The 27,901-nt window shown below is 34.5% G+C and overlaps 1 protein-coding gene across 9 annotated transcripts in view; it reads right to left on the reverse strand.

Moving 5' to 3' along the window:
- The window catches only part of Gria4 (glutamate ionotropic receptor AMPA type subunit 4), a 329,568-nt gene that overhangs the window by 200,974 nt on the left and 100,693 nt on the right, over nucleotides 1-27,901 (reverse strand). For all 9 annotated transcript variants that reach the window (XM_076843817.2, XM_076843819.2, XM_076843814.2 and 6 more), the window contains exon 3: nucleotides 6,943-7,182. In XM_076843817.2, coding sequence (XP_076699932.1) covers nucleotides 6,943-7,182 — 240 coding nt within the window. The remainder of the gene's footprint in view (nucleotides 1-6,942; nucleotides 7,183-27,901) is intronic.

The raw sequence follows: 27,901 nt of genomic DNA on the forward strand, positions 1-27,901 counted from the left end.
GGAGCACACAGGAGGGAGTTTCACTCATGTGAGGATACATATGTGGGAAAAGACTTCTTGAGGGAAGATCATGGGATGAATAGGAGTTACGCAGCAAAAATGTGTGCAAAAATGTTTGAGGTTACAGGAATGGCATTTTCAGTGCTGTTAAGGGAAGAGAGAGAACACAGGGTGCTCAGAATCTTTAAAAGGTCCATTTTCTCTGGGGCTTGGAGTTTCAGGATATCTGGGTTATGTGATGAGATAGGAAATGTAATCAGGAGACAGATTATGGAACATCTTTTAAGAACTGTGGACTTTATGTGAAGGATAATGAAGAGTCATGAAATGATTCTACTTAGGAATGTGACATATGTATTTTATATTTAAGAAGTTTACAGAGGAGGCAAAGTGGGTGAGACAGAACCCAGAATTAGAAGGAGTAGTCAGAGGAAGGGAAGTCTACAAAGAAGAATAAGTAAGCAAAGTTAAGCCTTCATTTGTTTCTTTATCATTTTAATATTTATAATCAATGCTCATGTTTTTTAAAGGTCCATGTTCAATAAAATATTAATGAAATGACTTTAATTCATGATTAAGAATATTAAAATGATAAATATTTCTGGAGTTTAAGCACAAATTATTATAGTAGTATACTACTTATGATGACAACAATAAAAACAGAATAATAGTTCTAATTTATATGGTGTTTACTCTATGCCAGGAACTTTATGAATATTTTATATATAATTCATAGTGGCCGGTAGACTTGATAAATAATATTATTCTTTTAGACTAGAAAACTGAAATCTAGTGGTGTTAGGGAATTTACCCAAGCTCAAACATGTAATTAATGGTAAATTTGGTATTTGAATCTATGTATTTATTTGTAGTCTTATGACTGTCCTACCCTGACAACATTCCTCTATAGAACTAAAAATTTCTCCCTGGACACACAAAATAGAAAATTTCTACTTCTATTTGGACATGCAAAAGATTGACAAATCTTTCAAGGCTTCAATCACAGGGAATTTATATATTGCATAGAAGAACTCTGTTTCCTTGCAACAAATAGTAAGTTACTGCTTTCCATAGCCCTGCTATCATACCCGTTATAATAACTAATTTATAAAGCACATTGTTGAGCAAACCTTATCTCTAACATAGGCTTTCCTCTGTAGGTATTTCAAATTTAATTGTGCATTACCATTGTACACATTTGTTTTATCTTTATAATAGAAAGAAAAATTCACCCAAGCAATCAGTCCAAGTTATATTGAAGCAATGTGTTCAATCACAGCTCTAAAAGGAAGATCTTTTTCTCCATATCTTCAGATCTTCAGAAATATCTTTTAAATGAAAAACTTGTAAGGAAAGCATGAGACATTTGCAAACTTACTACTTTAGAAATTCATGGGTCATTTGAAACACAAAACTGGAGAGCAAGCCTCTATAGCCTACTTCCCTGGACTAACGGATTCTTCAGCAACATGATCCCACTCCTTAGCGCTAAGACATGGCTGAGTAACTTAAGTGATAGGTTCAGTATATGCTCAGGCTCTAGCCAAGTGAAAAATAGTTATACAAATATAATATTTTCAATGAAACATTAAAATAGTCTAAATGAGAAAAAAATCAGAACTTTGTTGTAATCCTATATATTTATTTTTAAAATTTGCTTGTTGTAATTTTGAAATTCCATGAGTGAGGGCAGAATCACCTTTCCAGTGAGTAGGACCTCCGCTGGCCTTATCCAGATCTTCTCATGTTTCTTATTTGTGACTGAATACTGACAATGAGAAGGAAATAGGAAAGGAAGAACAGCCACTCTGAAGGTCTGTAATTTACCCAGCACAAATATCCATGGAGGAAATATTTTCTATACCAACCCTTCTGATGAACTAGTGGAAGGCTTCCTGTATCTCTACTTCATCTCCAGAATTTCTCTATTCTGTCCACACACAACTTATTTTGTTGCTACTTTTGTTGCTCTTTCTTCCTTTGACTACTTTTCTTCCTTTGACTACATTGTTCTTTGTTCAATCCCCTTGTTTGGTAGTCCTTGTTAGAATTTCAGCACTCCTTCAGGTTGAATTGCTGTATCTACGCCAGAATGCTTTGCTCTGTAACCAGGGACAGTGGTAGGTGGCAGGAAAGCATGCACCCCGCTTTTCCTTTGCCTCCTCCCACCAGAGAAAAGGGACCCTGTACATAACCCTTTTTATAAGGACATCAGCTGCTGTGTCTCCATCCCATTCACTCACCCCATAGTCCAGTGTTCCCCTAACTAACCCAAAGTGGAATAATCAATCTATGGAAGGTAGGTTGATGAAGCCAGGGAATAAATGATGCAGTGATCCAGAGGAGATGCTATGAGGGCAGTCAGGTCTGCCTGGCCTATTTCTGATAGCTACTTCTTCCTCAGTTACAAGTAAGAATCTCCACACTCATATCTTTCTTTGCTCTCCCACTTGCCTACCAGGAATCTCCAGGCTCAGAAGATAGAGTTCAGTGTTCTCTCCCTCCTGGTGGAATGGATTATCCTCATACTTGGCAACTGGCAGCAAGTAAACATTTGATTTGTCATACTGGCTATGAACTAATAGAACTTTGTAAGCAAATATATCTGGATGAGTTATAAAAATTAGACTAAATCCTGATAGGTTCACTATAGCACTGATAACAGTCTATGATTTCATGGAGATGAAGGAAAGTCCTCCTCTTTTTAGTGAGAGTTTTAGAATTTTTCTTTCTTTGGGTTGAGAAATAAGTTTACTTTTTCTGAACTAGGAAAACAAAGTTTAATATTACCAAGTATTAAAGTTAAATTATTCATCCATTCTTGGATAATACCAGTTGAGAATCTGAAAGACTCTTAATTGTCTTGACTTTATATGTCGATTGTTTTACTACCACTTTTAATTTTATTTTTAATAAGGAAAATGGGTCAGAGGAATTTTAAGTGGCACGATCAATGATAGATGTCTGTTGATGGATTATTAGCAAATGTTGTAATTAGGAATTGGAGATGGAAATAATAACAGGAAGAATGGTGGCTACAAAATGTGCTGCAGACATTGAACGCTCAAGGCAAGTTGGCAAGAGGAGTATGGCTACCCTGATCTACCCCTCTTCACTCCTATCTGAGATTTCAAAGGAGCAGATATCAGTAATTTTACTTTAGTCTGAATTGATTTCAGTATGTTATATTTCTCTGAGTTATCAACTCTGCCATCCTATCCCTCTATATCACTCATGAATTAAAGTTCAGAGGGTTCTTAGACATTTTATTAATCAGGGCTTTATAGAGAACAGAACCATTAGGAAACACACACACACACACACACACATTTATTATGAGAGATTGGCTCATATGATTATGAAGGCTAAGTAGTACCATAATCTACTCTGTGAAAGCTGGAGACCCAGTGGTATAGTATACATTCAAGCCTAAAGGCCTAAGAACCGAGAGCCAATGGCAAAAGTTTCCATCCAAGTCCTAAGGCCTAAGAATCAGGGAATGAATTGTGAGTCATGGTGTCAGTCAGAAAGCCTGAGAACCAGGAGTGCCAAAGTCTCAGCTCCAGCAGGAAGAGAAGGTGGCCCTTCCTGGACCTTTTAGTTGTATGTGGGCTCTCAATGGATTTGATGACACCCACTCACAGGAGTGAGGGTGATCTTCTTTACTCAGTCCACCAATATAGATGCTAATCTTTTCTGGACATGCTCTCATAGACATATCCAGAAATAATATTTTACTAGTTATCAGGGCATTCCTTAGCCCAGTTAAGATGATGTGTGAAATTCACCATTACCGCGCCCCTGTCTAGTAACAGAAGAGAGAAGGAATCAGATTCTTAGTGTGCCTGAAATCATGTTGCTTATGTGCTCAGTATTTAATGTTCCCAGGGAAGAAGGAGAGGAGGGAAAAGAAAAAGGAAATTTGACAGTCTAAGAAGAACCTGGAGAAGAAGAGAACTGAAGAAAAGGAAACAGGAAGGCTCTGGAGTGATTTATACAGACTTATTATTGAAGAATAAAATAAACCTAATTTAAAGGTATTTCATGCCCTTCCTCTTCATTTGTTCATTTTTAGTTACTTAGATCTTGACTTATTCCAAAACAATTTAAGGCAGCATAGAAATAAAAACGTGTGCATAAAACACAAAACATAAAAATAAAATAAACATCTCCCTTTCCAAACAAGCATACTGTCCATCTCCTCATAACCTCTTCCACTGGCTTTCCACTAGAATAGCAGCATATAGACTTTATCCCATCCAGAACATCATTTCCTAGGTTTCTGAAAACATATTATGTAATTCATAGAATATATTTTTGAAAAAAGCAACCCTAACAAGAAACAAAATAAAGGAAACTAAACAAGCCAAAACAAGTCAAAGGAAATTTTCTACTGTATGCTTTGGCAAACATCTCTCTGCTATGAACAAAATTTATATAATGTTACAATATATGATATTGGATAAAAATATTTAGCAAGTCCTGAAGTAACACCACAAGCCTTAAAAGCACTAATGCACCTAGAACATTGAGAATAAAGCATTAAAGGAAACCCGGATTAAGCAAAATATGCAATCGTTAGCCATCACAGATTCTATTAAAATTGCTGTCCATCATAACAAGTTTGGAAAATAGCAATAGTGATCATTAGAATTTAAAAATTTTAGGATTTTTTTCCTCATGATCTCTTCCTTAATAATAAATTTACCTTGTACCCAGAAGCCAGAAATGGCCAAAAACACATCATAAACATTTAAGATTCTGGAGAAACAGAAACAAGTAAAAATATATATTCCTTTGAAAAGATCTATTTCATATGAGAAAAATGGCCACTTTTCATATTATATATATTTAAATAAATGTCCTTTTTTGCTTGATAAAAAGGACATCATATTAATTAAATTTGAAGAAATGTTCAAGGTTTCCATTACCAGAAAATCAATTTAAAACCCCCAATTTTCTAAACATTTACGTTTAAATTTAAATAAGAATATTATCTTGATCAACATTATAGTCAACATTTTTCATGGTAAGAAAACACATTTAATTCATGCAACATTCTTCTAGATGATTTTTTAAAAATTTTGGCTCTCTATTAACTTCATCAAAAGTATAGCAAATTAATAAAAATGAATTATATAATCTGTTATTAGGACCTACTTATTGTCAAGCACTTCACTTGTTTAATTAGTTAATTCATTTTATGTTTATCTCATGCTTATCAGGGCATTACTATGCCAGAAATAAAAGGTAAAAGTGTAATACAATAAAATAACTGCTAGAGTTATACAATATAATAGTTATTGAAGAAACACACATTTGGGGAAGAAAAGATATGCAAGATATAACTTGCATGTTCACTAAGTTATTTTCTAACAGAAAAAATATTAAGCACGAAGAGATTTGGCAATTTCACTCATAGTGAAATATGCTATCTTGTACAATGTGTTTGCTAATATCCTTAAGATTTTTAATTACTAGAAAATAATGGCATGTGGTATGGCTAGGTTCCCTCATATCCAGAGAGAAGTAAAAGTAGGCTGCAAGCATATAGAATGATGATAGTTTTTTGAGCTTGTTTCTAAAAGAGAAAATTACCCAAAATTCTAATATAAGGAATGTACTAGGAATATCATAGGTATGACATCTTAAATGATATATTGCTTCTGTCTAATTAAATACCTAAGTTTTAGGGATAAAGATGAATTCATTTAATGAGTTCATCTCTGAGTAACAGAAATGATACTTTGGATCTTTGAAGGTGGATAACACACACAAAAGATTTATTTTGCTTTTTTATTTATTTATTTTTTTTTACAAGGGAATAAAGGCATTTATTGTCTTTACTCTTTAAATAGACAGAATTCTATTGAATGATGTTCTCAAAATATTGCCTGTTTCAACTTTTATTAAAACTTCTCATCTTCTCGTAACTTTTAAGTCTACAGGAAAAGGACTAAATACAAAACCCAATTCCTAATGTTCACTTTTAAGTATAATATTTTGTTATGATTCTAGTCAATAAATGAAAAATGAACCTGAAAAAAAAATTTATATAAACTCTGTAAGTTATGCCTGCAGGTGAATCCAACTATCAGACATTGTACAAAAATGAATGGATTGTCAATAGGGTAGTGTGTTGGTTATTTACCTTGTCTCTCCAACACAAACTCAAGACTATGTAATCAAGTTTTCATGAAAACCTACAAGAACAGGGTATGGAGAACTTCTGGATAGCTCAGCATATGGGAATTCCAGGAGAGGGGTGTGCCCAGAGAGATTATGGAAGCCCCTTGCCCCATGCACCTCTCCCATTTGATTGTTTATTTGTATTCTTTGTAATATCCTTTAAAGTAAGTGTGTAAACACAGGAAAAATGATTTGTGGAATTCTGTGTTTTCCTGGCAAAGTGACTCAACCCAAGAAGGGGTCACGGGTCACCCTGATGTGTGGCTGGCTGTCAGTCAGAAGCACAGGTAAAATAATGTGAAATTTGTGGTTGGCTTCTGAAATGGATGGGACTGAATTCTCAACCTGTTGAATCTGATGTATTTCCAGGTATATAGTATCAGATCCAAACTGAATTACAGGAAGCCCAGCTGGTGTCTGGTGGAAAATTAGTCAGAATTGTTGTTTAGTGTGTACATAAAAACCTCTGCATATTTTAGTGACCAGAGGTCACAAAGTATTCTTGTGTTGGTTATTGTGTGATTATAGGAAAAGCACCTTAGTTTATTTTTCCTATCCACATAGTTATCTTAATTTTAATAAATTTATAGATCATGGTTTCCTTATAAGTATTTTTTTTGTGTGGATTGTAAGAATATTTTTCTTTTTAGCAAAGTTAAGGATCAACACATTTTTGCTAAATCACACAAGTGATATGAGGCCATTTCACAATAAAAGTGAGTTTCCTTGAGAGAGTAAGGCATTAGGACTTACCCCTGTCTGTGTCATACAGGAAGACAAAACAGTTCCATTCATAGTGATCCAGCAGACTCAGGAGTGCTCCTCGCAATGAAGGTCTTAGCTGCAGCACAAACTGGCTCTCCCCCTCAGTAGGGAAACTTGGTGTGATGAGGGAGATGTGTAAGGCGCTACAGAACGAGGTCAAGGTATGTACTGACCTCTTATCATAGAGTCCAAAAATGGCAAATACTCCTCTAGAATACTGGGAACAGACTGGAAAAACAAAAACAAAAGCAAAAAATATTAGCATACTTTAAAATTGTTGACTTTGTATCTATATCCTACAAAATTTAAAAATCACTGAATCATTGGTATGTTAGCAATATAATACAGAGTAAAATTAAAGTGTTCAATTAATTAATTTTTTGTTCTTGTACGCAAAACCATGTATTGAATGAAGCTGATCTGATTGAAAAGTCCTCTATTAAAAAGCCCTTTTGAGGGCTGGGGTTGTGACTCAGCGGTAAAGCACTTGCCTAGCTCATGGGAGACCATGGGTTCAATCCTCAGCACCACATAAAAATGAATAAATAAAAAACCCTTTTGAATTAAAGGGAAATTTGATTAAAATGAGGTAATATATAGCCTTCTGTGATAATGTGGCAGATCCAATGGTAGATATTTTAAGTGTGATAAATCCAAATGTTTCTCTATACTTTTTCTGTTGCCTGAAAAATATAAGGAACTTTTAGAATTTTTGAGTATTAATTGAAGAAACCTTTAAATTATCTTCTTCCTAAGCTATATGCTCACCTTCTGTATTCTTGGATTGGGCAACATTTGTTGACAACTAAATTGTTATGTTTTTCTGCTTTTGTAATCAGTTTTATTTTTATCACAACCTTAGAATTGTCTTGTATCATTTTTGAAAACAGAAATTGGATGTTTGGGAAAGTCACTCTTAGGATATCTGAGTGGTTTAGTGAATCTGGGTGAATTGCATAGCTATAGAGCAAAGACAAAGCAATTCTAAAACCCATTAGACCAAGACTGCCTGAGGAAGAGAAGCAGAGGCAAAGCAGTGCACGACTTCCCCTGCCTTCCTGCACCCTCTGGTTGTTACAAGGACAATGAGGCAACATCACAGAACAACTCTGCTCTATTCCTGTCCAATATATTTCGCTCACTCTTGACATGGCTGATTTTAGGAACAAATTTGGGTGAATTTTTCTGGTTTATTTTTAAAAGGCATAGATCTAAAATAGGGGATCCCTGTTTTTGTGTTCACACAGAAAAGCAAAAATGGATTCCAAATTCTTACAATTCTCCTTGTATGGCTAACTAACACTCACATTTCTCCTCAGTTTATACAGCTAGCTTAAGAAGTATTTAGTGCTATAAAATTTTTGTGTTTGGACTTTAGTTGCTAGTTTTAATTGTTAAATTTATTATGAAGCCCAGAGAATTGGATAAGCTAAAGGTACTTATTTTAGTGGAAGTTCATTATGATATAAATAAATTGTTGTTAAAACAGGCTCTTGAAAAAATTATCTTAATAGCATTTAAATCTATTTTGTGCAGTATTTGGGTTTTAGGAAATTATGAAGCATAATTAAATGTAGATAATTTACTAAAACCTAGAGATTTTTCTTTCATTCTTATTTATTATGCCTCTTGAAATTGCAGAAAAAGTCTAAGCATTCTAATTATGACATGTACTAGAAATGTTATATATATTTTGGAAAAACTGAAGCCCACATAAAGGACCCAAGTCTATATTCAAGTGGACAAGACAAGGAAGAATTTAAGATGGAGAAGAGGAAAATTTTGCTAAGTTCAAATCCTAATATTATCACTTATAAGCCAGATGATTTGGTGTAAATTATCTTATTTGCATTAACTATGAATACATAATGTGGAAAGTATTAAATGAGAATATGTAAACTTGCTATCATGAGGTCATATGCAGCAATTAGTAAATGGCAGATTTTAGCACAAATTTCATGCATTATTATAGTTTAAGTATTTCTGTTGTTTGATAAGAAAGTAAAAGTAATTGAAGATAAATTACAACAGTTGATCTAAAGTCAAGAAAGGAGATTTCAGAGTCTATATAACAAATGTCATTTATTTTGGTATTGTAGTAGAATTTATAAAGAAGTCTATCATAACATCCAGTCTAATTCTATGAATTAGAATTTGGAACTAGAATTAGGAACTAGAATTTGATCACATGGGTGAATTGACCAATTAGGAAGGCTTGTTCTGACAGTATGACTGGCTGTAGTGTCTTGCAAGACACAAGGATCAATTATAATTTAATCATTAGGCATCTTGAGGTTTAGTGTGATTCATTCTTGTAACATAAGCAATCCAGTAAACCATTGGCAGGATCAAACTCTAACTTCACGAATACCCCACCAAGGCTTTGGGTGTATTATGCAAATGCTGTGCATATAAGTTGTAACCTGGAGTTACTAAGCTCTTTCATATTTTCTTGTTGTCTGGATTTTCATGCAAATTGTGAGTCCACTTTTAATCTCTACATGGTAAATAATCTGATTCAGTTAATTCATTTGTTCATTTGTTTTGGGGTGATAACCACTGAACCCAGAGTCTCATGCATGCTAGACTGGCATTCTATCACAGAGCTATCCTCCCAGCCCCAGGTTCAAAGGGTTTTTATTTTACTCTACTGAATAAAGTAAAGTCAAAGAGCTTTAGAATTCAAATCTAAGATTCTGGCTTTCATTTAGTAATGAAAGTACACACAATCTTTAACACTTGTTCAAGAAATTGTAAGCAAAGAGGATTCACAAGTCATGTACATTAACTTGCTCATGAATAAAAAAAACATTTGCACAATCTTGTCTGCTATGGCACTTTAAACCCATACTAGTTCCATGCTTTGTATTCCACACAGTGTTTTTCTAGGAATCCTAGGAGGTCCCCCAAAAGAATCTGTACAGCTCTCCATAGGCCCTGTTGGACAAAATAATAGCATCTATGGCCAATGCTGGACCCCCTTCCTTGGTGCCTCCCTCACCTCTAAAATACCTAACAGCAGTTCTGCTTTCATCTTTTAAAAATATTAAGCAACTGCCTATGTACAATTTTATATATAAAAAGTATTAAGTACTAAATAAAGTTCAAAAGCAACTAATATGCTATGCAAAAAAGTTCCTCTACTGCTTATTCCTATTATAGTTTTCAATCTAATCTTTATGGCTTCCCACTTTTCTGCTGCTCACTATATTACTTATTGCAGTTTACTCTTCTGGGACTCAACAAATTTAATATTTTCTGATATTTAATCACCTTTTATCTGTCTTCATTTGCATCATCATACATATCTATTTTTCTCTTTTTCATAGCTATCTGCCATTCTGCTACTATTTTTTATACTTATTTTGAAAATACACTAATGTCTCAGACTACATAACATTGCTTTTGAATGTATTCTGTCACTCACATTTTATTTTCCCTCTGCAAATTTCTAGTCATAACATCATTCTTTCAAACTTTTATTTTTGCTATTTAATCTCAATCCCAGGTTTGGCAGGTGAGGGTTATTGAGTTTTCTGTGCCTGAGAATAGGTTGTCATTCAAACATTCAGTGTTATTATCTTCATGTGATACCCTGAACAATATTTTATTTGGTCCAATAGTTTCAAATTTTAAAGTATAATTATTTCCATATTTATTATTGTAATGTAGCTTTGAAAGCACTCATAAATCAAAATTTTGTTGGACATCTCTTATGCCATCTCTGGTTGCTTAGCATGCAAGTAATTGTTCAAACAATGGAATTTATTAGACTATACAAAAGTACACATAAATTAATGAAAATAAACAAGGATAAATATGAATGTGGTCAGAATATATGAAAGGAAAACTGAATTTTAATGTTCTCACATAAAATGACAAAATAAGGCAGAATTAATGCTTAGTCACTGAGTAGATGCAATATTAGATTGATATGTATTTTGAGATACAAATGCTAATCAGGATAAAGCTTTCAATGAACTAATCCAATCATAATTTTAAGTGTCTACTCTATATTCTGCTTCACTAATGAGATCACTTGGATCATGTATTATGTAAATAAACACATAATATAAACACATGGAAAAATTCATTCATCTTTCACCTGATGGTGTCAATTAATTATGTCTTCTCATCAGATAATCACCCAGTTTCATTCCATATGCCATATTCCAGATGCTTAACTAAGTCAAATTATTATATAATTTGTGACTTGTAGCTCTATATCACATACAAATAAATTGGCACGGTCTTAGCTCGGTATGTCCCCACCTAGGGCACACAATCCCAGAGGTGTGCTGAATTCAATATGCCCACTGCAGAGTGGCACAGTGGTCAGAAAGAACACAGTCCACTTCTCCTTTATCTTCAATTTTTCTCCCCTTAATATATTTCTCTAACTCTTTATTAAACTAAATTCTTTCATGTTTTTTACAAGAATACACAAAACTTTTTAACCCTATGCTTCCTCTCTCTTATAGCCTTTGCAGTTCCTTTAATTGAAGGAATTTTATATTCAGTTTTTTTAACTCATGTGATGCCTACACTTCTCAGCCACCTAAACCACTCTCATCAACTTTGTTAATGACCCAATATATCCTAAATCTTCGATTTTTTGCTCCTATATTTCTGGGATCCTCTGCTGTGTTTGATATTTTTGGAAACTTCTTTTAAATTTTTCCTTGCCTTGGGTTTCTAGCACCACAGCTATTCATCTGATATCTGGGCATTTCTTGCTCTCTGCTCCTTTATGGTTTGTGAACCTTATAATTTTCTTTTCTCTACTCACCTCTTCTTTCTAAATACATACTTCAGTGAACTCATCTAAATTTTTGCCTTTAATTACCAAGTATGTGCTCATGATCCCTCAGGTTATACCATCTACTTCAAATCCTTCCTTTGAACTACACAGATCAGTATGTCTAATTGTCTTTCACCACTTGGGCATGATGGTTTGTGACTGCTCTATTAACACAAAACAGTATTATATGTGACTTCTGAGACTATGACTGTCCTTCTCTGGGGATACATGACCTTTGTATCTAGCTGCCATACTGTCAGGAGAACCACAGGTGATGTGAAGAGGTACATGTGTTAGGTAGTAGGAACCAAGAACATAGCAAGGTCCTGGGTTTTCTTTAAACTACTTTTAAGGAAAATGAATAATCAAATAACTTATAGAAAGATAACAGGTGCACAAACCTTGAGTATAAGCAGGTAGAAACAAAAGGAGCCAATTAAGAAACATGTCAAGAAAGAAAGATCAGTGGAACTAACTTCTGATAGGGTCTATTGGGGTCATTGTAAAGATAGGATTTGTTGTCACTGGCTTCTCAATATATTTCAGAAGAGAAATTTCTTTAGTCATGCAGGTGCACTAAGGTAAATTCTATCAGGCAACTGACCCCAATTAAATTTACACACATTAAGATAGGATTGACTTGTAGTGAAGCCTCCTTGAATAAGGTGGTTACCATGACAGTTCCAGAGAAGACCAGCTACAATCAAGACCTCCACTGCCAGAGTAAAAGAGGAGCTGAAGACCTGATTGGCAAAGGGTGCAGAAGGTTCTCAAGGTAACCCAAAACAGCAATAAATTTGGAAACAGCACTGTTTCCTCTGTGGTTCTCTACTTAGAGAAGACTCACTCTTCCATTTGAGAATGCTTTTTGCCTAAGCCTTATGTTACTTTCACTTTAATTCTAGTAATAAAATTATATTCCTTGGCTTTTCTTATTTGACTTTAACTTTCCTTTTGTCAGGACACAAAAACCGAGCTTTGTAGCTTCAGCTGTGACCTACTCTTCTGTGACACATGTAGAAAGGCACCAAGACACCTTGTCCCTCAGTCATTGCTAGGTTCTCAACTGACAGCTAGACGGATGCTAAAGTGACGGATGCTCCAGCCTCCATTAAGCAGCTCCAGCTAATGTTTTATGAAATAAAGACTAAACCTTGCCCGATATATAAAGTCATGATCAAAAGAAATTATTGAGGCTCACACTTCAGTCCCAGTGGCTCTGGAAGCTGAGGCAGGAGGATTGCAAGTTCAAAGCCAGCCTCAGAAACCTGGTGAAGATTTCAGCAATTTAGTGAGAACCTGTCTCAAAATAAAGTAAGCAAACAAATAAATAAATAAAAAGGGCTGGGCTCAATGGTAAAGTGCCCCTGAGTTTAAATCTTGGTACCAAGAAAGAAAGAAAAGAAAAGAAAAGAAAAGAAAAGAAAGAAAGAAAGAAAGAAAGAAAAGAAAGAAAGAGGGAGAGAGAGAAAGAAAAGAAAGAAAGAGGGAGAGAGAGAAAGAAAAAAAGAAAGAAAGAGAGAGAAAGAAAGAAAGGGAAAGAAAAAGAAAGAAAGAAAGATCATTGCTATTATTTTAAACCACTAAAATTGAGATTGGTTTGTTATATAAAAATACAAAAAAACAACTCTATTTGTACAGTACTTAGGAATAAGTGTAGACATAGTATACATTCAACAAATATTTTGTAGACAAATTAATGAATGTTGTTTGAAGTATGTGTAGTTTATGCTAATTCATATCTCTCCCAGTAGGACACTATCTACTGAACTGCTCAAGTTTTTAAAATTCTTCCCCCCCACTCTTTAAGAAATTCTATATTCTATACTCATTTTTAGTTATTGCTCTTGAGTGTTATATTCATACTTGATACAAAATTATAAATTTAATAATGGTGTCCACACTATCTAAATAACAAAGGACTTGTAAATATTTTAACCTCAGACTTTACTCTCTTGTTACACATTATTGTTTTTTAGTGTTACAGCTTCACATTTAATCATTTTAAACATTTTTCAGCATCTTTCAAATATTTCTATTTCTGAAATTCTTGCATCTTACTTTGCATATATCCCAATTTTTGTTCAAGGGGGGATTGCGAAGATTTGCTTTATAATTTTGAATTAGGACCCAATTTTTAATAAAGCTCTGAAAGAATTTTAAAAAGTCTGTTTTTCAGAAACAATTCTACAGAATAGTTTTTCATTTACTTCTTCTAATTGTTCTGATGTGTTTGTATGTGCTATACGTGTTTGTGCATGCACATGTGTCTGTGAATTTCTCAGTTTATGGGTTCCTAGAAAATGTACATAGTATAAATTTGAACAGAAAACTCATGTGACAGCAGATCAATATATAAAAATTATCAAAGGAAACTATCGTGTTTTCCTTGCAGAACTCAAGGCAATCCAAAAAGTTTCTGGGTTAACTTTCTAAAACAAACAATTGTAATTGCTCTTATTAAATATGTTTATGTAACAATATCAGAAACTTATGGAGCTAAAAATCTTTGCAGCCTATGTTTCGAAGGTACTGTGATCTAAGGTCAGAATTTCATTCAACTCTATATTGGCAACACCTGTGTATATGAATTATCAATTTTAGTGATCAAGAAATTTCATTTTCCAGCAAACTTCCCCCAATTTCCTAAAAATGCATTAGTGGCTCTTCCTCTTGTGTCATAATGCTCCATGAACAGGAATTTCTAAAAATCTGAATTTCCTCAACTATAGTTTTCATAATTATTTTGATGTTGTCCATCTTTAGGAATAACCATGAGTTTCTTGAGAGTCTTATTCATCTTACATTCTCAAGAGATATATTTTTTTGAATGTACAAGAAAATAAATTTCATATATTATCATTTTCTCAGAGACTCTATTACTTCATTACTATCATTATATTGTAATAAAAATCACTTTCTCGCCTTCTTACATACCAGGTTTATGCATGCTAATATGATTAGCCATTACATGTCTCATAAATATTTATAAACATTTAAACTTACTATAGCAACAATTGTTGGGCATTATTATTACCAATTCCTGTCTATTATACTGTAAGGAAGAAATGTACTAGTTTCGGATACCACTAGAAGAATGTGTTGAGTTAGCAAGCGAAACCTTGAGGAGAAACAGGCAAGTTAAGAAAGAGGAGGCTACAGAACATTTACATTCCTGAGACCATGACAGTGAGGTAAGGTGAGAACAAGGTTGAAACTAGGTTAAATAGGACAAATCTCCACATGGATTGAACTCCCTAGGTTTCCTTCCTGATTGTCATAATTCTGAGGGTTCTCCTCATATTAATGATGTTTTACTAATGCATATGAACTAGCAACTACATTTTCAAGTTACCAAAGAGGATTTTGAGATAAGTTTTTGCACCAGATAGAGGTGATCTTGTGAAGACTGTAAATTAACAGCCTGGCACTGGTATACTAGTTGGGTACTGGAGATCTGTTCTTCCCTCCTGTGGATTAGTCAGTGTAGGAAGAGTGGCTGTTCTCTGCTTATCTGCTCCCTCTCTTGCTGTGCCTTGTGGCCATAACAACATGGATAGAAACCCAAGAATTAACCCACCTCCTGCTATGATGGCTTTAGCAGGTTGACTCAATTTGTTACCATCTGATGCCTTGAATACTCTTCCTAACCCTTGTTGACACCTAAAAGTGTTAGAATAAGTGGACAGAAGGCTACAAAATAACAATGACAACATACTTCTTTTACATAGATGTTTATATTTTACAAAGGACTTTTACATATAGCCACTTATGATGATAATTATTCTGTTATCATCATCATTTATATTTTGTGAGAAAGAACTTCATTTATTTGTGAAAGAAAAGATAGGTTATGGAAATTGATACAACATTTCAAATTACTCATTTTAGAACTACTGTGCTCTTCTTAGGTAGATTATAGAAATTTTTTAAAAATTCTGGTATTAAAAGGCTTAATGACTTATTTATTCCCCTTTTTAAAAAATTCACTGTATCTATAGCAACAGAAACATGACTAGAGTCAGCAGCTGGAAAATATGTCATGATGATGGAATCAATAAAAACTAGAAGCACTCTAAGTACTATGAGAAAGTTGACCCAGAATTAGCTGTGTGACACATGATCAGTTTGTGCCTGGGAAATAGGAGGAGAAAGAATATTAGAAAAAGACAAAGGTGCCGGGCTCGGTGATGCACACCCTTAATCAGTGGGGCTCCAGAGGCTGAGGCAGGAGGATCACAAATTCGTAGCCAGTCTCAGCAAAAGAGAGGCACTAAGCAACTTAGTGAGACCCTGTCTCTAAATAAAATACAAAATAGGGGTGGGGATTTGGCTCAGTGGTTGAATACCTCTGAATTCAGTCCCTAGTACCCCCACCCCCTCCCCCACCAAAAGGCAAAGGTATTAAAAGGGGAAGGGAGGGGAGGAGGGAAGGAAGGATAGTAGAATGAAACAGACATTATTATTGCTGTGTGTATATACGTGACTGTATGACCAACAGGATTCTGCAACCCGTACACTCAGAAAAATGAGAAATTATATCCCATCTGATTCAAATGTATGATATGTCAAGGTCATTGTACTGTCATATGTAACTAATTAAAACAAATAAAAAATTTTTTAAAAACACTTTAAATTGCTTTTTGCCTTATATAATTTGTATAGTGTATATAGGGAACATTTATCTAAAAAGTGTCATTTTCTGACCTAAGATAGCAGGAGTTCCAAGTTTTTACAGTGCATCTGCAGTAGGGATCACCAGCTGGAAACCCTGACTCTAGAGAAGATGAGGAAGATGAGTTTTACTTGTTCCTCCCCGTTTTTTTGTTTGTTTGTTTGTTTTTGGTATGAACACTCAAGGTGAGGTGTTTACTATCCCTAAGCTGCAGCCCCCTTTCCCCTTTACGATCACCATGCCACCAAAGGTATTTATGATCCTGTAGATATTTTGAATTTAGACAATAAACCTTTGGAGCTTTCAACATAAAAACAATTGTTTCTTATTTGAGGGAAAACTGCATAAGGCAGTATAAAAAGTATGTTTGGCAGTGTTTCTTCCTTGCATAGTAGAAGAAATACACAGCAATTTTTTTAAAAAGGCAATATGGATTTGACATTTCCATTCATTCTCTTATTCAACTAATGCTTATATACTACCTAGTTTATTTCAGTCACTGTGCTAAGCATTTGGAAGAAAAACACATTTCATATAATATTCCTACTGAAAAGAAGTTCACAGTCTAGTGGAAAAGACTGAGATATGAACTGATATTCCAAGATGTAAATATTTAATGATAGACAGGAAATTAGGAAGCACAGAAAAAGAGTATTCACAAAAGGGGAGGCTGGCGGGAGGAAAGCATACCTGTCTATGAAGGTGGGGCTGAAGAGCAGTGATTAAAGACAGAAGTCAAAAAATAGGACACTGTAGTAAACCCAGAACAAGATAATAAAGGGGCAAATTAGAGCAAATGTGATAGACACAGAGTATAGAGGCTGAGTCTGGGAAATATTTAGGAATTAAATAAGAAGAATTTAGTAAAAAGGGCAATGTATGAGGGCAATGAATAAGGAGGAAAAGAGAGATGAAAGGTTTGGTTTTCACCTTTGGTGAATGAATGGATAGCAGTTGCTGCACATTGGGTGATAGCCAGGAAACTTGAGAAAATTTACTTGGATATTATGAGAGAAGTACGGGTTACTAGGTATTTAAAAACAATGAATTTCATTTCAGATATGAGTTTCAGGTTTCAGGTGTCTAAGAGGTAATTGCATATAATATGAAGTGGAACTAAAATAAATGAGTTAAATATGTATTTTTAAGGAAGTGGCTATAAAATTCAGTGTAAGATTCAGGAAGAATGTTCAATGAAACTCTTATCTGAGGAGGGGAATGTGGGAAAAAATAATTTCAAAATTATAGCAGAGTAGGAGGCTTGGCAGATGAAATCAAAGAAGTAGAAGTTTCCAGAGTAAAAGCTCAAAAGTATCAAATGTTATAGGGAAAATTTTGCAAATTTGCATCCAAGGATCTATTTTTTAATAAAATAAATAATATTTTTAATAAAAAATCCATGAACTCTCTGTTAAACTTATGAAGCTACCATTAACATAATGTATTTAAAAGTAGTGTACGCATATGGGATGTTGGATCACATAGATGACCACTTTGAAATAGAGAAATACTTTGGGATTTCAGTACCTGCATTTCCATTTTTTTATTAGAATCACATTTAAACAATTTAAGGGACACATGGTGTCTAGACGTATCAAAGAATAAAATTATAACAATTGTTTAAATGAAAATATGGTGGGGGGAAGATGGGGTCATCACATGGTCACCTGGTTTAGGTACAAAATAGACAAAAATCTTTCACAAAGCAGTCAATACGCCATGCACTTTTCAAACATGTATATAGATGTCCTGTCATAGTAGAAGGCAACTTTTATGAGATAATTAACAATATGAGTAATAGAAAATTCTTGTAATACATTCTTAGGTTCACTATTCCATCAATTTGATTAGATATCAACAAATTGAAGATTATGATTCAAAGGAATATAATCTTACAGAATATCCAGTTAGTATGTTTGTGTGAGTGTGTGCGTGAGTGTGCATTAGATGCACTGCTGGTATTTCACATCAGCAGGTTCTTCATTCACAGACTCAAGCAACTGTGGTGTTAATTTTTGATCAAAAATATTTGAAAAAGATTGTGTCTGTACTGAAGAGCTATAGACTATTTTTTCTTGTCATTATCACATAAAAATAGAATATAATAACTATTTACACAGCTTTACATTGTACTATGTACAGTAAATAATCTAAAGATCAATTAAAGGGTATGGGAGGATGTGTATAACTTATATGTAAGTGTGCCAGCATTTTATATAAGAAACTTGAGCACCCCAAAATTTTCATATCCACAAGGGATTTGGGAATCAATTATTGGATGCTAAGGGATAACAGAGATTTGAGCATGTTTCTAGATTAAGGGAATGGGATAGATAGGGAGATGGGATACAGAATAGGGAAGACATATTAATTAGGCAAGCTCCAAAAGGACAGAGTACACATGAGCAAGGTAGATATAAGATTGACCTTGAATGAGATATGCAGGAGTATGGGAGATGCCACATTCTAAAGACTTCATAAATCAAAAGATTAGGTAAGATGTGTGTGGGTTTATAACTTTTACAGCTGTAACAACATAAGGGGCAAAGTGGTAGCAATGAGATTTGATGTTTGAAAGTAATACACATTACAAATAGTTACAAGAGGTAGGAGAGGAAGTTGATGAATAGCACATAAAGCAGCTTTTTCCATCATAAGGATGAGGCCTATTTTATATAGAATTTTATCTAACATAACACATGCCACACAATAATTTGCATATGGTAAGAGTCCTATAAATAATTATTGAGTGAATAACAAAACAAGAAAAAGCATTTTTTTGGTATGTGTTTGTGTATGTGTTAATAGCACCTAAATTTACTCTTCTGGCACATTTTCAATGTATAATACAATATTATCAGCTATACTCGTCATGTGTACTTAGACTTATTCATACTACATAACTGCAAATTTGTACCCTTTGACTTATTTCTCTACATTGCGTCACCTTTTCTTGCCCCTAGTAACCATCATTTTTGGTTTTTGACTACTGTAATCATGTACATCTTAAACATATACAGTAAAACTAAATAAAACTAAACTAAGGTGAATGGGTGAATATTGACATGTTATAAGATTTGAGGATGTGAACTGACAGTGGCAACAGCTTAGAAATTCACGATTTTCTGCCAGCACAGTATAAGGATGGTGACCAAAGGGAATAACTGAGGAGCTGGTGTCTAGGAGTTCACCCCTTTCCTTCTTCAAGCACACTTATCTCTTGGCTTCCTCAGCAGCACATTTTCTGAGTTTCTTCTTATCTGACAGCTTATAACCAGTTTCCTTTGCTTGCATCTCCCTGTCCAACCAATCTTTAAATATTGAGATAGGACTTCCTCTGCTATACTCTTTCTTTAGGTAATCTCATCCATTTTTATATTTTTAAAAGACCTCCATAAACCAGGCATATTGGTGCACACCTCTCACCCCAGTGGCTGGGGAAACCGAGGCAGGAGGAGTGCAAGTTCCAGTTCAACTTGAGCAGTTTTGTCTCAAAATAAAAATTAATAAAGGTTGGGAGTATAACTCAGTGGAAAAGGGCCCTTGGGTTCAATCCCCAGTACTGAAAAAAGAAAAAGGCTGAGGAGGGAGGATTATATAAGCTCATGTGCTGGAGACCAGTCTGTGCAATGCAATGAGACCTCACTTCAAAAACAAAAAGCAGCTGGGTGCAATGGTGCATGCCTATAATCCCGTTAGCTCAGGAGGCTGAGGCAGGAGGATCTTGAGTTCAAAGCCAGCCTCAGCAATAGTGAGGCACTAAACAACTCAGTGAGACCCTGTCTCTAAATAAAATACAAAATAGGGCTGGGGATATGGCTCAGTGGTTGAGTGCTCCCGAGTTCAATCCCCAGAAGCCAAACAAACAAATAAAAAAGCAAACAACAACAAAAAGCCATTTTTTAAATAAAAAAATCTTTGTTTCCATGGTTAATACCTTTAGTCTTGTCTTTTTCTTTCGTATGAATTTCAGACTCAAATATCACATCTCCTCCCTTTGATTATCTATTCAGCACATAAAACCAAATGGGCTAAAGCAGAATTCTGCATCATCTGCCCCTCCCCAAGCCTCTACTTTGTTTTATCCCATTCCAATAAAAGCATGACTGTCTGCCAAATTACCCTTAATTTTTGCCTTTATTTCCTTCCCACATTTATCTCATGAGCAAACTTAAATGATTTATATTCAAAATATCTAAATCAACTTTAAATCCATTCTCTCCTCTCTAGTTCCACAGAGCTGCTTTCTTGCTTGAGTGGCTATAGCAGTCTGCTTACTATCCTTCCCATTTCCAATTTTTTCCCTCCCCAATTGCTCTCCACTGAGTTGAGGATATAAGTTTTAGGATATAAGATTGCTTTTCTACTTATAATTCCAGAGCTTTTTCCATCATATTTAGAGTAACATGGAGTAACATAGAGGAAAACACACTCTTATTTAAGCTCAGCATCTTGTCCCACTTTAGGACCTTTGCACGAGCTGCTGCTCTGTCCTGCCTGATTTCCACGTGGCTGGACTTCTCACCATACTTCTCTCAGCAAAATTTTCAAATTCAGAGAGATTCTGCATGACTCCTCCATGTAACCAGGCTCGCACACCTTCAGTCACTTTCTACCATGTGACCTTGTTTCATTTCCTTTGCCTAACTGTCTGATTTGTTTCCTTCTTGATCTATTATCTCTAGGATAATGTATGTTTCACAAGAAGAAGTAACTTGACTACCTTGTTTTCTAAACTTGGCCCTAAACTTGGCACATGGCAAGTTATTAGTATTTGTTGGATGAATGAAATCATTGTTTCTAAAAGGAATAATGAAGGAGGAGAGACGAGGAGGGTGTGGAGTGACTGGCTGGAAGCCACAGAAATCTACTCTCAGGTCCCTGAGTTGATTCTGGCAATTAAAATTTTCTGTTTTTACAGTGAGTTCAAGCAATTCATTCTTGGTCCCTATGTGTATTCTCCCTTCTCATTTGACCATGCATCAACTCACCAGCAGTTTTTAATTAAAGCTCAGTTTCTGAACATTGCCAGCTATTATGACATAGACATTTAATGATTCCTACTGAGAAAACCAATTATAATCATAACTATGTATTAATTGTTTAACAATTTAAACTCAAGTAATGAGACAATCTTATTCATAGTTGACAAAAACATGCCTTTATATTTTATGGGTTATTATTTTTTTAACCAGGGTAACATTATATTGCCATTTTCAGACACTTAATTTTCCCTGGTTGGAACTTGATGAGGTTGTCGGTGCATTGGTAGCACAGAGATTGGAGCAGAGATTGAAATGCTTTTAATTCCAGGTCTTGCAGCCTCTCTCCGCCCTCTCCCTGTAATCCCCTGGTCTTGGATGTCCTCCTGGACTGTTCTCCACTCTGTATTTATCTAACAGCTCTCTGTTGATTTTCAGAATCCTGCTATTTACATTTCTTTTAAAAGAAACCTTATTACCCACCTGGGTTTTAAAACTAATTTCTCTTAAAACACTAACATTTTATTGGAAAACTTTACAAAGTCAGGCTCTATTAAGCATTTGCCTCCTCTCTCTGATTATTTGATGTTCAAATGACGAGCTCCTCATGTTCAGATTTGAAAAGGCTCAATCAGACGGTGGATAAAGCATGCTGGGGCCAGAATTCATTAATTTATACCCTTAAGGCATTATCATAGGTTATTAATATGTAAATGCTAATTTTCTTAGAATTCTAAATGGTGGTTAGCTACAGTACATAAAGTTACTGAAGCTAATCACCATCAATGACAAGTTGAAATGCAAATTACACGAAAATATTTCACTTTAATTATATCACAATTAAGCACTTTCAGTTTCTCAGATGTCTTTTCTAAAGCTGCCCCTGGACAACACCATCGAAGATGACAATGAGATCCCATCAAGAGCTGCACTTGTACAGCCCTGCTCATGCTCCCTTCAGCTTTATGACATCTCAGCTAAAAAGCACATTGCAATTCTAAATTAAACTAATTGAGAGCTCAGTAAAAATATACAGGCTTGTTTGCACATTTCTTTCCGGAGTCAGGCCATCATAATGGAAACACATGGCTCATTTTCCTTCCAAGGCCTATAAAGGAATAAGCAGAAGGCTATTTGCAGTGCTCAGCACGAGAAGCAAGATTCCATTCAGTGCAAAGATGGCTTCCTTGGCAGTAATTTGAAAGCTGCAAAGATCACATCATTCTTTTATACTACTAATATATAACCATAAAAGCTCCAACAAGTGAGCCCTTGGAAGGAAAGAAGGTGAGAAAAGAGGAAAAAGCAATTTCTAAATGCACCTATATTAAAACAGGTGTTTTTGCTTCTTTACTGTCAACTTCCAATCATGGAGAAACAAAGTACAGTATAGAAAAAAGGCACCTAGGGATTTACTGTTTAGCACTCAATGATTGGGAATATATTTTTACCTGTAAGTGGGTGCTTAATGGAAACATTTGATTCATCATCTATATTTTATACTCTATAACTGAGTTGCCTAATTACAGTAAGATTCTTTTTATGCTAGAAAAACACTTTTTCACGGGTCTAAATAACATGTTGAAAGCTTTCCTTCATCAAAGGAGACACAGTTATCTTCCTAAAAAGCATTTAAATGCATTTTGGAAGTAGATAACATCAATTAAAAATGGAATAGAATAATATTTGGGCAGATATTTGAGTGGGTTTTGGAAACAACTGTTCTTATAAATATTACACTTCCTGAATAACTGAAGTGTCATCACTTATTGTGGATATAGAATTTTGTGACATTTGTTTAAAATTATTTGTACCTCTAGATATATCTCAGTGGTAACAAGGTCTATGATTGCTTTAATCAGCTTTTTCTCCTCGAGCATCCACCATAGGCTTGGCACATAGTTGATAGTAAGTAAATATGTGCTGAATGAATAACTGAGAACATGGAGGCAAAGAAGTGGTTATGTGTGAAAAGCACTTGAGACTCATGAAGGTATTTGACCTAATTAGTTCACTGAATGAATAATGCCTCATTGTATTTGAGATGATGTAAGCTATCAAGGTTAATTTCTGTACAACTTATTTTAAATTTACAGTTTGCACAATTTTCATGGGACTGTCTGCACTGTAATTTACCCCAAGTTTCCAAAGCTACGTCTTTAGCATGAGAGGGAACCATTCAGGCAGCTAACCAGGGAATGGAAAAGATTAGCAGTCATTATACACCTACTGTATTCCAGATTTTGTAATTTTTGCATAGTCATTTTATGTTCATTGTCTTATTAAAAATTTATGACATTCTCACAGGTAGATATCATTTTCCTTGGTTTTTCTTTTCATTTTTAAAGATAAAATTTGGTGAAGGGCTGGGATTGTGTGCCTCAGTGGTAGAGCAGTTGCCTAGCGTGGGTGAGGCACTGGGTTTGATCCTCAGCACTACATATACAAATAAATAAAAATTATTAAAAAGTGCATTTTTTTAAAAAAAGATAAAAGTTGGTGAATTTATGCTACTAATATAACTCTATATAGCTAATTGAAGAAAGAGCAATGTTTAATGTAGGTCTGCTTCCAAAGTTCATGCTTATTCCATTCCACCACTTGAAAAGAAGATCACCGGCTAAGTATGTCTTCCATCCTGCTGTACTGAAGGGATTTTGGCCATTATACCTTTATTGCTACTGGAAGAGGCACTGTAAGAATACTTACACTTCATGGAAACAGAAGTAGGTCTTAAGGGATTATGGAAAATCGGTTTCTTGTTAAGAAGCCACTTCTTAAAGCAAACTGAATTTTAGCTGTCAATTTAAAAAGGACAAACACACATATAACTCAGACTAGTAAGACTGCAGAATCCAATGTTTCAAGATCTCTTTTTTTTGTGTGTGTAATTGTGCTTTGCTAAATCCTCCTGCATAAATCCAAGTACAGAAGTTGATGCTAACCATGGCTAGATGGAAATATTAAACATTTGCATGGATTAATTTCCTCATATAAAAACAAAGGCTACACAGTTTTTGTCCTTCTAGAATGTAATGTAAGAAACATTTGTCGGATGTTAAAAAAGTATAACATGTCTGGCTCAATGTATTTAGATATATTATTTTGCCTGAATTCAAATTTCAAGACCAATTTTCAAACATTTGGGCCATACACTAAGAAGGAAGACATGAAAAAGAAATAATGAGCCATTTTAGCTCCTTTTTCTGTTAAAGATATATTTTTAAGATAATAGTGTTTTGAATCCTCAAAAACCTTCACAGAGTTTTGTGGTTAAATAAATACTAATTTATAAAGTCTTTCTCTTTGTATCTCTAAATTATTAGGATGTTACAGAGCAGAATGATATCTAACAAAATGCTATTTTATTGTATATGGTATTAAACCACAATGTATAATTGAAAGACTAATATTAATAAGTTTAATCTGACTGCACCTGTGTGTGTTTGCATGTGAAGTAAGGAAAATGTTTTGGGGCTTTGGAAAATTATAATAGGATGTGGATTAGTATAATAATCATTATAATCACAAAATTTGAAGTATACATTTTCTTCCACTTACACAACAGTATTTTTGATAAATTTTATGTCTTAGGATAATTATAACTACTCATAATCCAAAAAATCAGACATTAAATTAGAACACAGACATTTAAAAAATGGAAGATATGTACCTCTATTTCCTAGTTTAAAAAAGTGAAGGAAAGTTTAATCATTCTACCCTAAAGTTTACACAATATAAAATTTTATTATGTATACCAAGTAATTTATGTTAGATGCTGCAGAGATCAGCAGACACGTACATTATACCAAAAATTATACAAGGAGACCATAACATTTTTTTTCTAAACAACTTGATTATTTTGTATGCTATGTTAGAAAAGTAGCATCTTTCAGATTTGTAAAATAAGATCCACAGTTTTGAGAACAAATGACCACAAATATTTCAAATACAACAACTTTCTAAGTATCCCAGTGTTTCCTTAGAGAGATAAAGAATTATCGACTATTCTTTTAATATGGTTCATCAGCCTCCTAAATATCTATCCAGAGTTATCTTCCTCTAAATGAAAGCTGCAAAGTTCAGCACTCCCAGGGGCTAAGCATGTGAGCCAAGTGGGCGATCAGGCCAAGGGAACACTTGCAGGGGCTGACTGCTCTCATCTCCAGGTACTTGTTGATTGACAAGAGAGATCAAAAAATTTTTGGCCACAAATAAAATATTTATTGATTTTAAAGTGGATCAAGCTATATTTTATTTGTGGATGGTGTATTCCGTAGAACTGGTAGTTTTCTGGGGCTGTTGCTGTCTCTCTTCATTGAGGTTTGACAATCTACTGCCAAACTACAGGAGAAGATCTTCACAGCGTTGTTTTTAATCTGCTTTGAGAAGTTTGTCAGAATGAAAACGTATCCATGAGTAAGTTAGTGAGTATCTTCTAGTGCCCAGGAGAAATGATCTTGCCTGGATTATGGAACTCTGTGGCTGGAGAAGACTTGAGAGACTATTTAGATGAACTGAAACTTCTCACAAAGGAGGAATGGGAATCCCTAAGGTGTACAGTCACCTGTCTCCAGCTTTTGGACACTGACAAAGTAAGCAGATTTTCTTAGCTTACACAAAAAGCAGAGATGAAAACTCCATTCAGACAAGGAGAACAGTTCAACAGAAAGAAACTACTTATAAGTTTACAGACATGCAAAATAAATGTGTATTTCTTGTTTCTGAAAGGAGGCAACACCTGTGAACATGGAAAGTGTATACTAATCCATGTAATAATAATAATCCATGTATTATTATTAGTTATACTATCTTTTATAAATTTTTATGTTTTCTCACAGAGAATAATAAATATTTCTATAGATTTTTTGCTATGGAGTCTGAATGCATTCCAATTATTCAATTCTTTAATTGGTAATATTTGCATACTACAAAAATTATTCTTTTTCTTCTGTTGACTAAGACAAATGAAATGCCTTATTTCTCTGATTCACTTACAGACAAACAGATATAAACATCATGGTTCACTACACTGAGCCTATAGGCAGATTTTTGTGTGTTTTCTTTTTTAACTTGATTTTTCTTGAAATTATGTGCAGACTTTATAGGATGAAGTTTCTAAGCATTTAATTTTAAAGCTTATCATTTTGAATAATATTTTGTGTTTGATGTATGTTATAGTTTGAGTCTGGAATATTCCCTCATGTTTTGAAGGCTTATTCCCTAATATAGCAATGTTCAGGAAGGGGGTGCATGGGAAATGATTGAATGATGAGAGCTCAAGCTCAGCAGTGGATTATTCATAAATTGAATGGATTATTGGGGAGTAGTCTTCAAGGACCTCCTTGAAGAAAATTGTTTGCTGGTGGCACACCTAGAATGGTTTATCTTGTCCCCATTTCCTTCTCTCTCTCTCTCTCTCTATCTCCTCTCTCTGCTTCTTGGTTGTCACAGGGTGAACAGCTTTCCTCTGCTCTGCCTTGGTGATATCCCTATCTTGGAGCCAACTGACCATGGAATGAAACTTCTGAAACAATGAGTTAAAATAAATCTTTCCTCTTAAGTTGTTTCGTCAGGTGTTTTGGTCACAGCAATGAAAAGCTGATTAATATAACATAGCTATATACTAATCTAGTATATACTTAACTGATTTGCATATTATGTTTCAGGTGTTTTGAGATGTCTGAATACATAAAAACAAGAAAAACACATTTTATTATTTTGAAAATATGCAAAATTAATGTTCTATTTAATAGAATTTAATTCCATCATGGTTAGAATAACTATTCATTCTGCAATATTGAGCATCTACTCTAAGTTAGATACCATGATAAGTGTTGGGAAATACCCCCAAAAGAATTTAACTGTGATCCTCACTCTTACATTGAACTAATACTGTCAGTGCAATTAATGCTTATAAAAGAGGAGGGCAGCTGGGTTCAAGGGTGCAAGCCTGCAATCCCAGCTACTCAGAGGTTATCACAGAAGGATCACAAATTTGAGGCCAGCTTCAGCAAGATTCTGTCAAGAAAAGAAGGGATGGGGTGGTAAGAAGAAAGTAAAAGGACTAGGGAGGAATGGAGTTGTGGCTCAGTGGCAGAGTGCTTGTCTGGCATGTGTGAGAACCTGGGTTTGATCCTCAGCACCACATATAAATAAATAAAATAAAAGGTCTATTGACAACTAAAAAAACATTCAAAATTTAAAAAAGGACTGGGGATGTAGTTAAGCCTTGGGTTCAATTCCCAGTACGACAAAAAAAAAAAAAAAAAAAAAAAAGGTATTAAGGAGTGCTGCCAGGATGCAAACTTAATTGGAGTTTTATCGAGGAGTATGCCAGTCACACGTTGGTGAAACACTTTTTAGATATAAGAAAACTACAAAGAGCTTTATAGAAACTAAATTATTTTGTTTGGTATCTAAAGCAGGAGGGAAAATAGTGATTGCTATGGTTGCAGAAAAAGTACAAAGCCAGGTCTTAGAGGAAAG

The sequence above is a fragment of the Callospermophilus lateralis genome, chromosome 2 (assembly GCF_048772815.1).
Source record: "Callospermophilus lateralis isolate mCalLat2 chromosome 2, mCalLat2.hap1, whole genome shotgun sequence".
NCBI lineage: Eukaryota > Metazoa > Chordata > Mammalia > Rodentia > Sciuridae > Callospermophilus > Callospermophilus lateralis.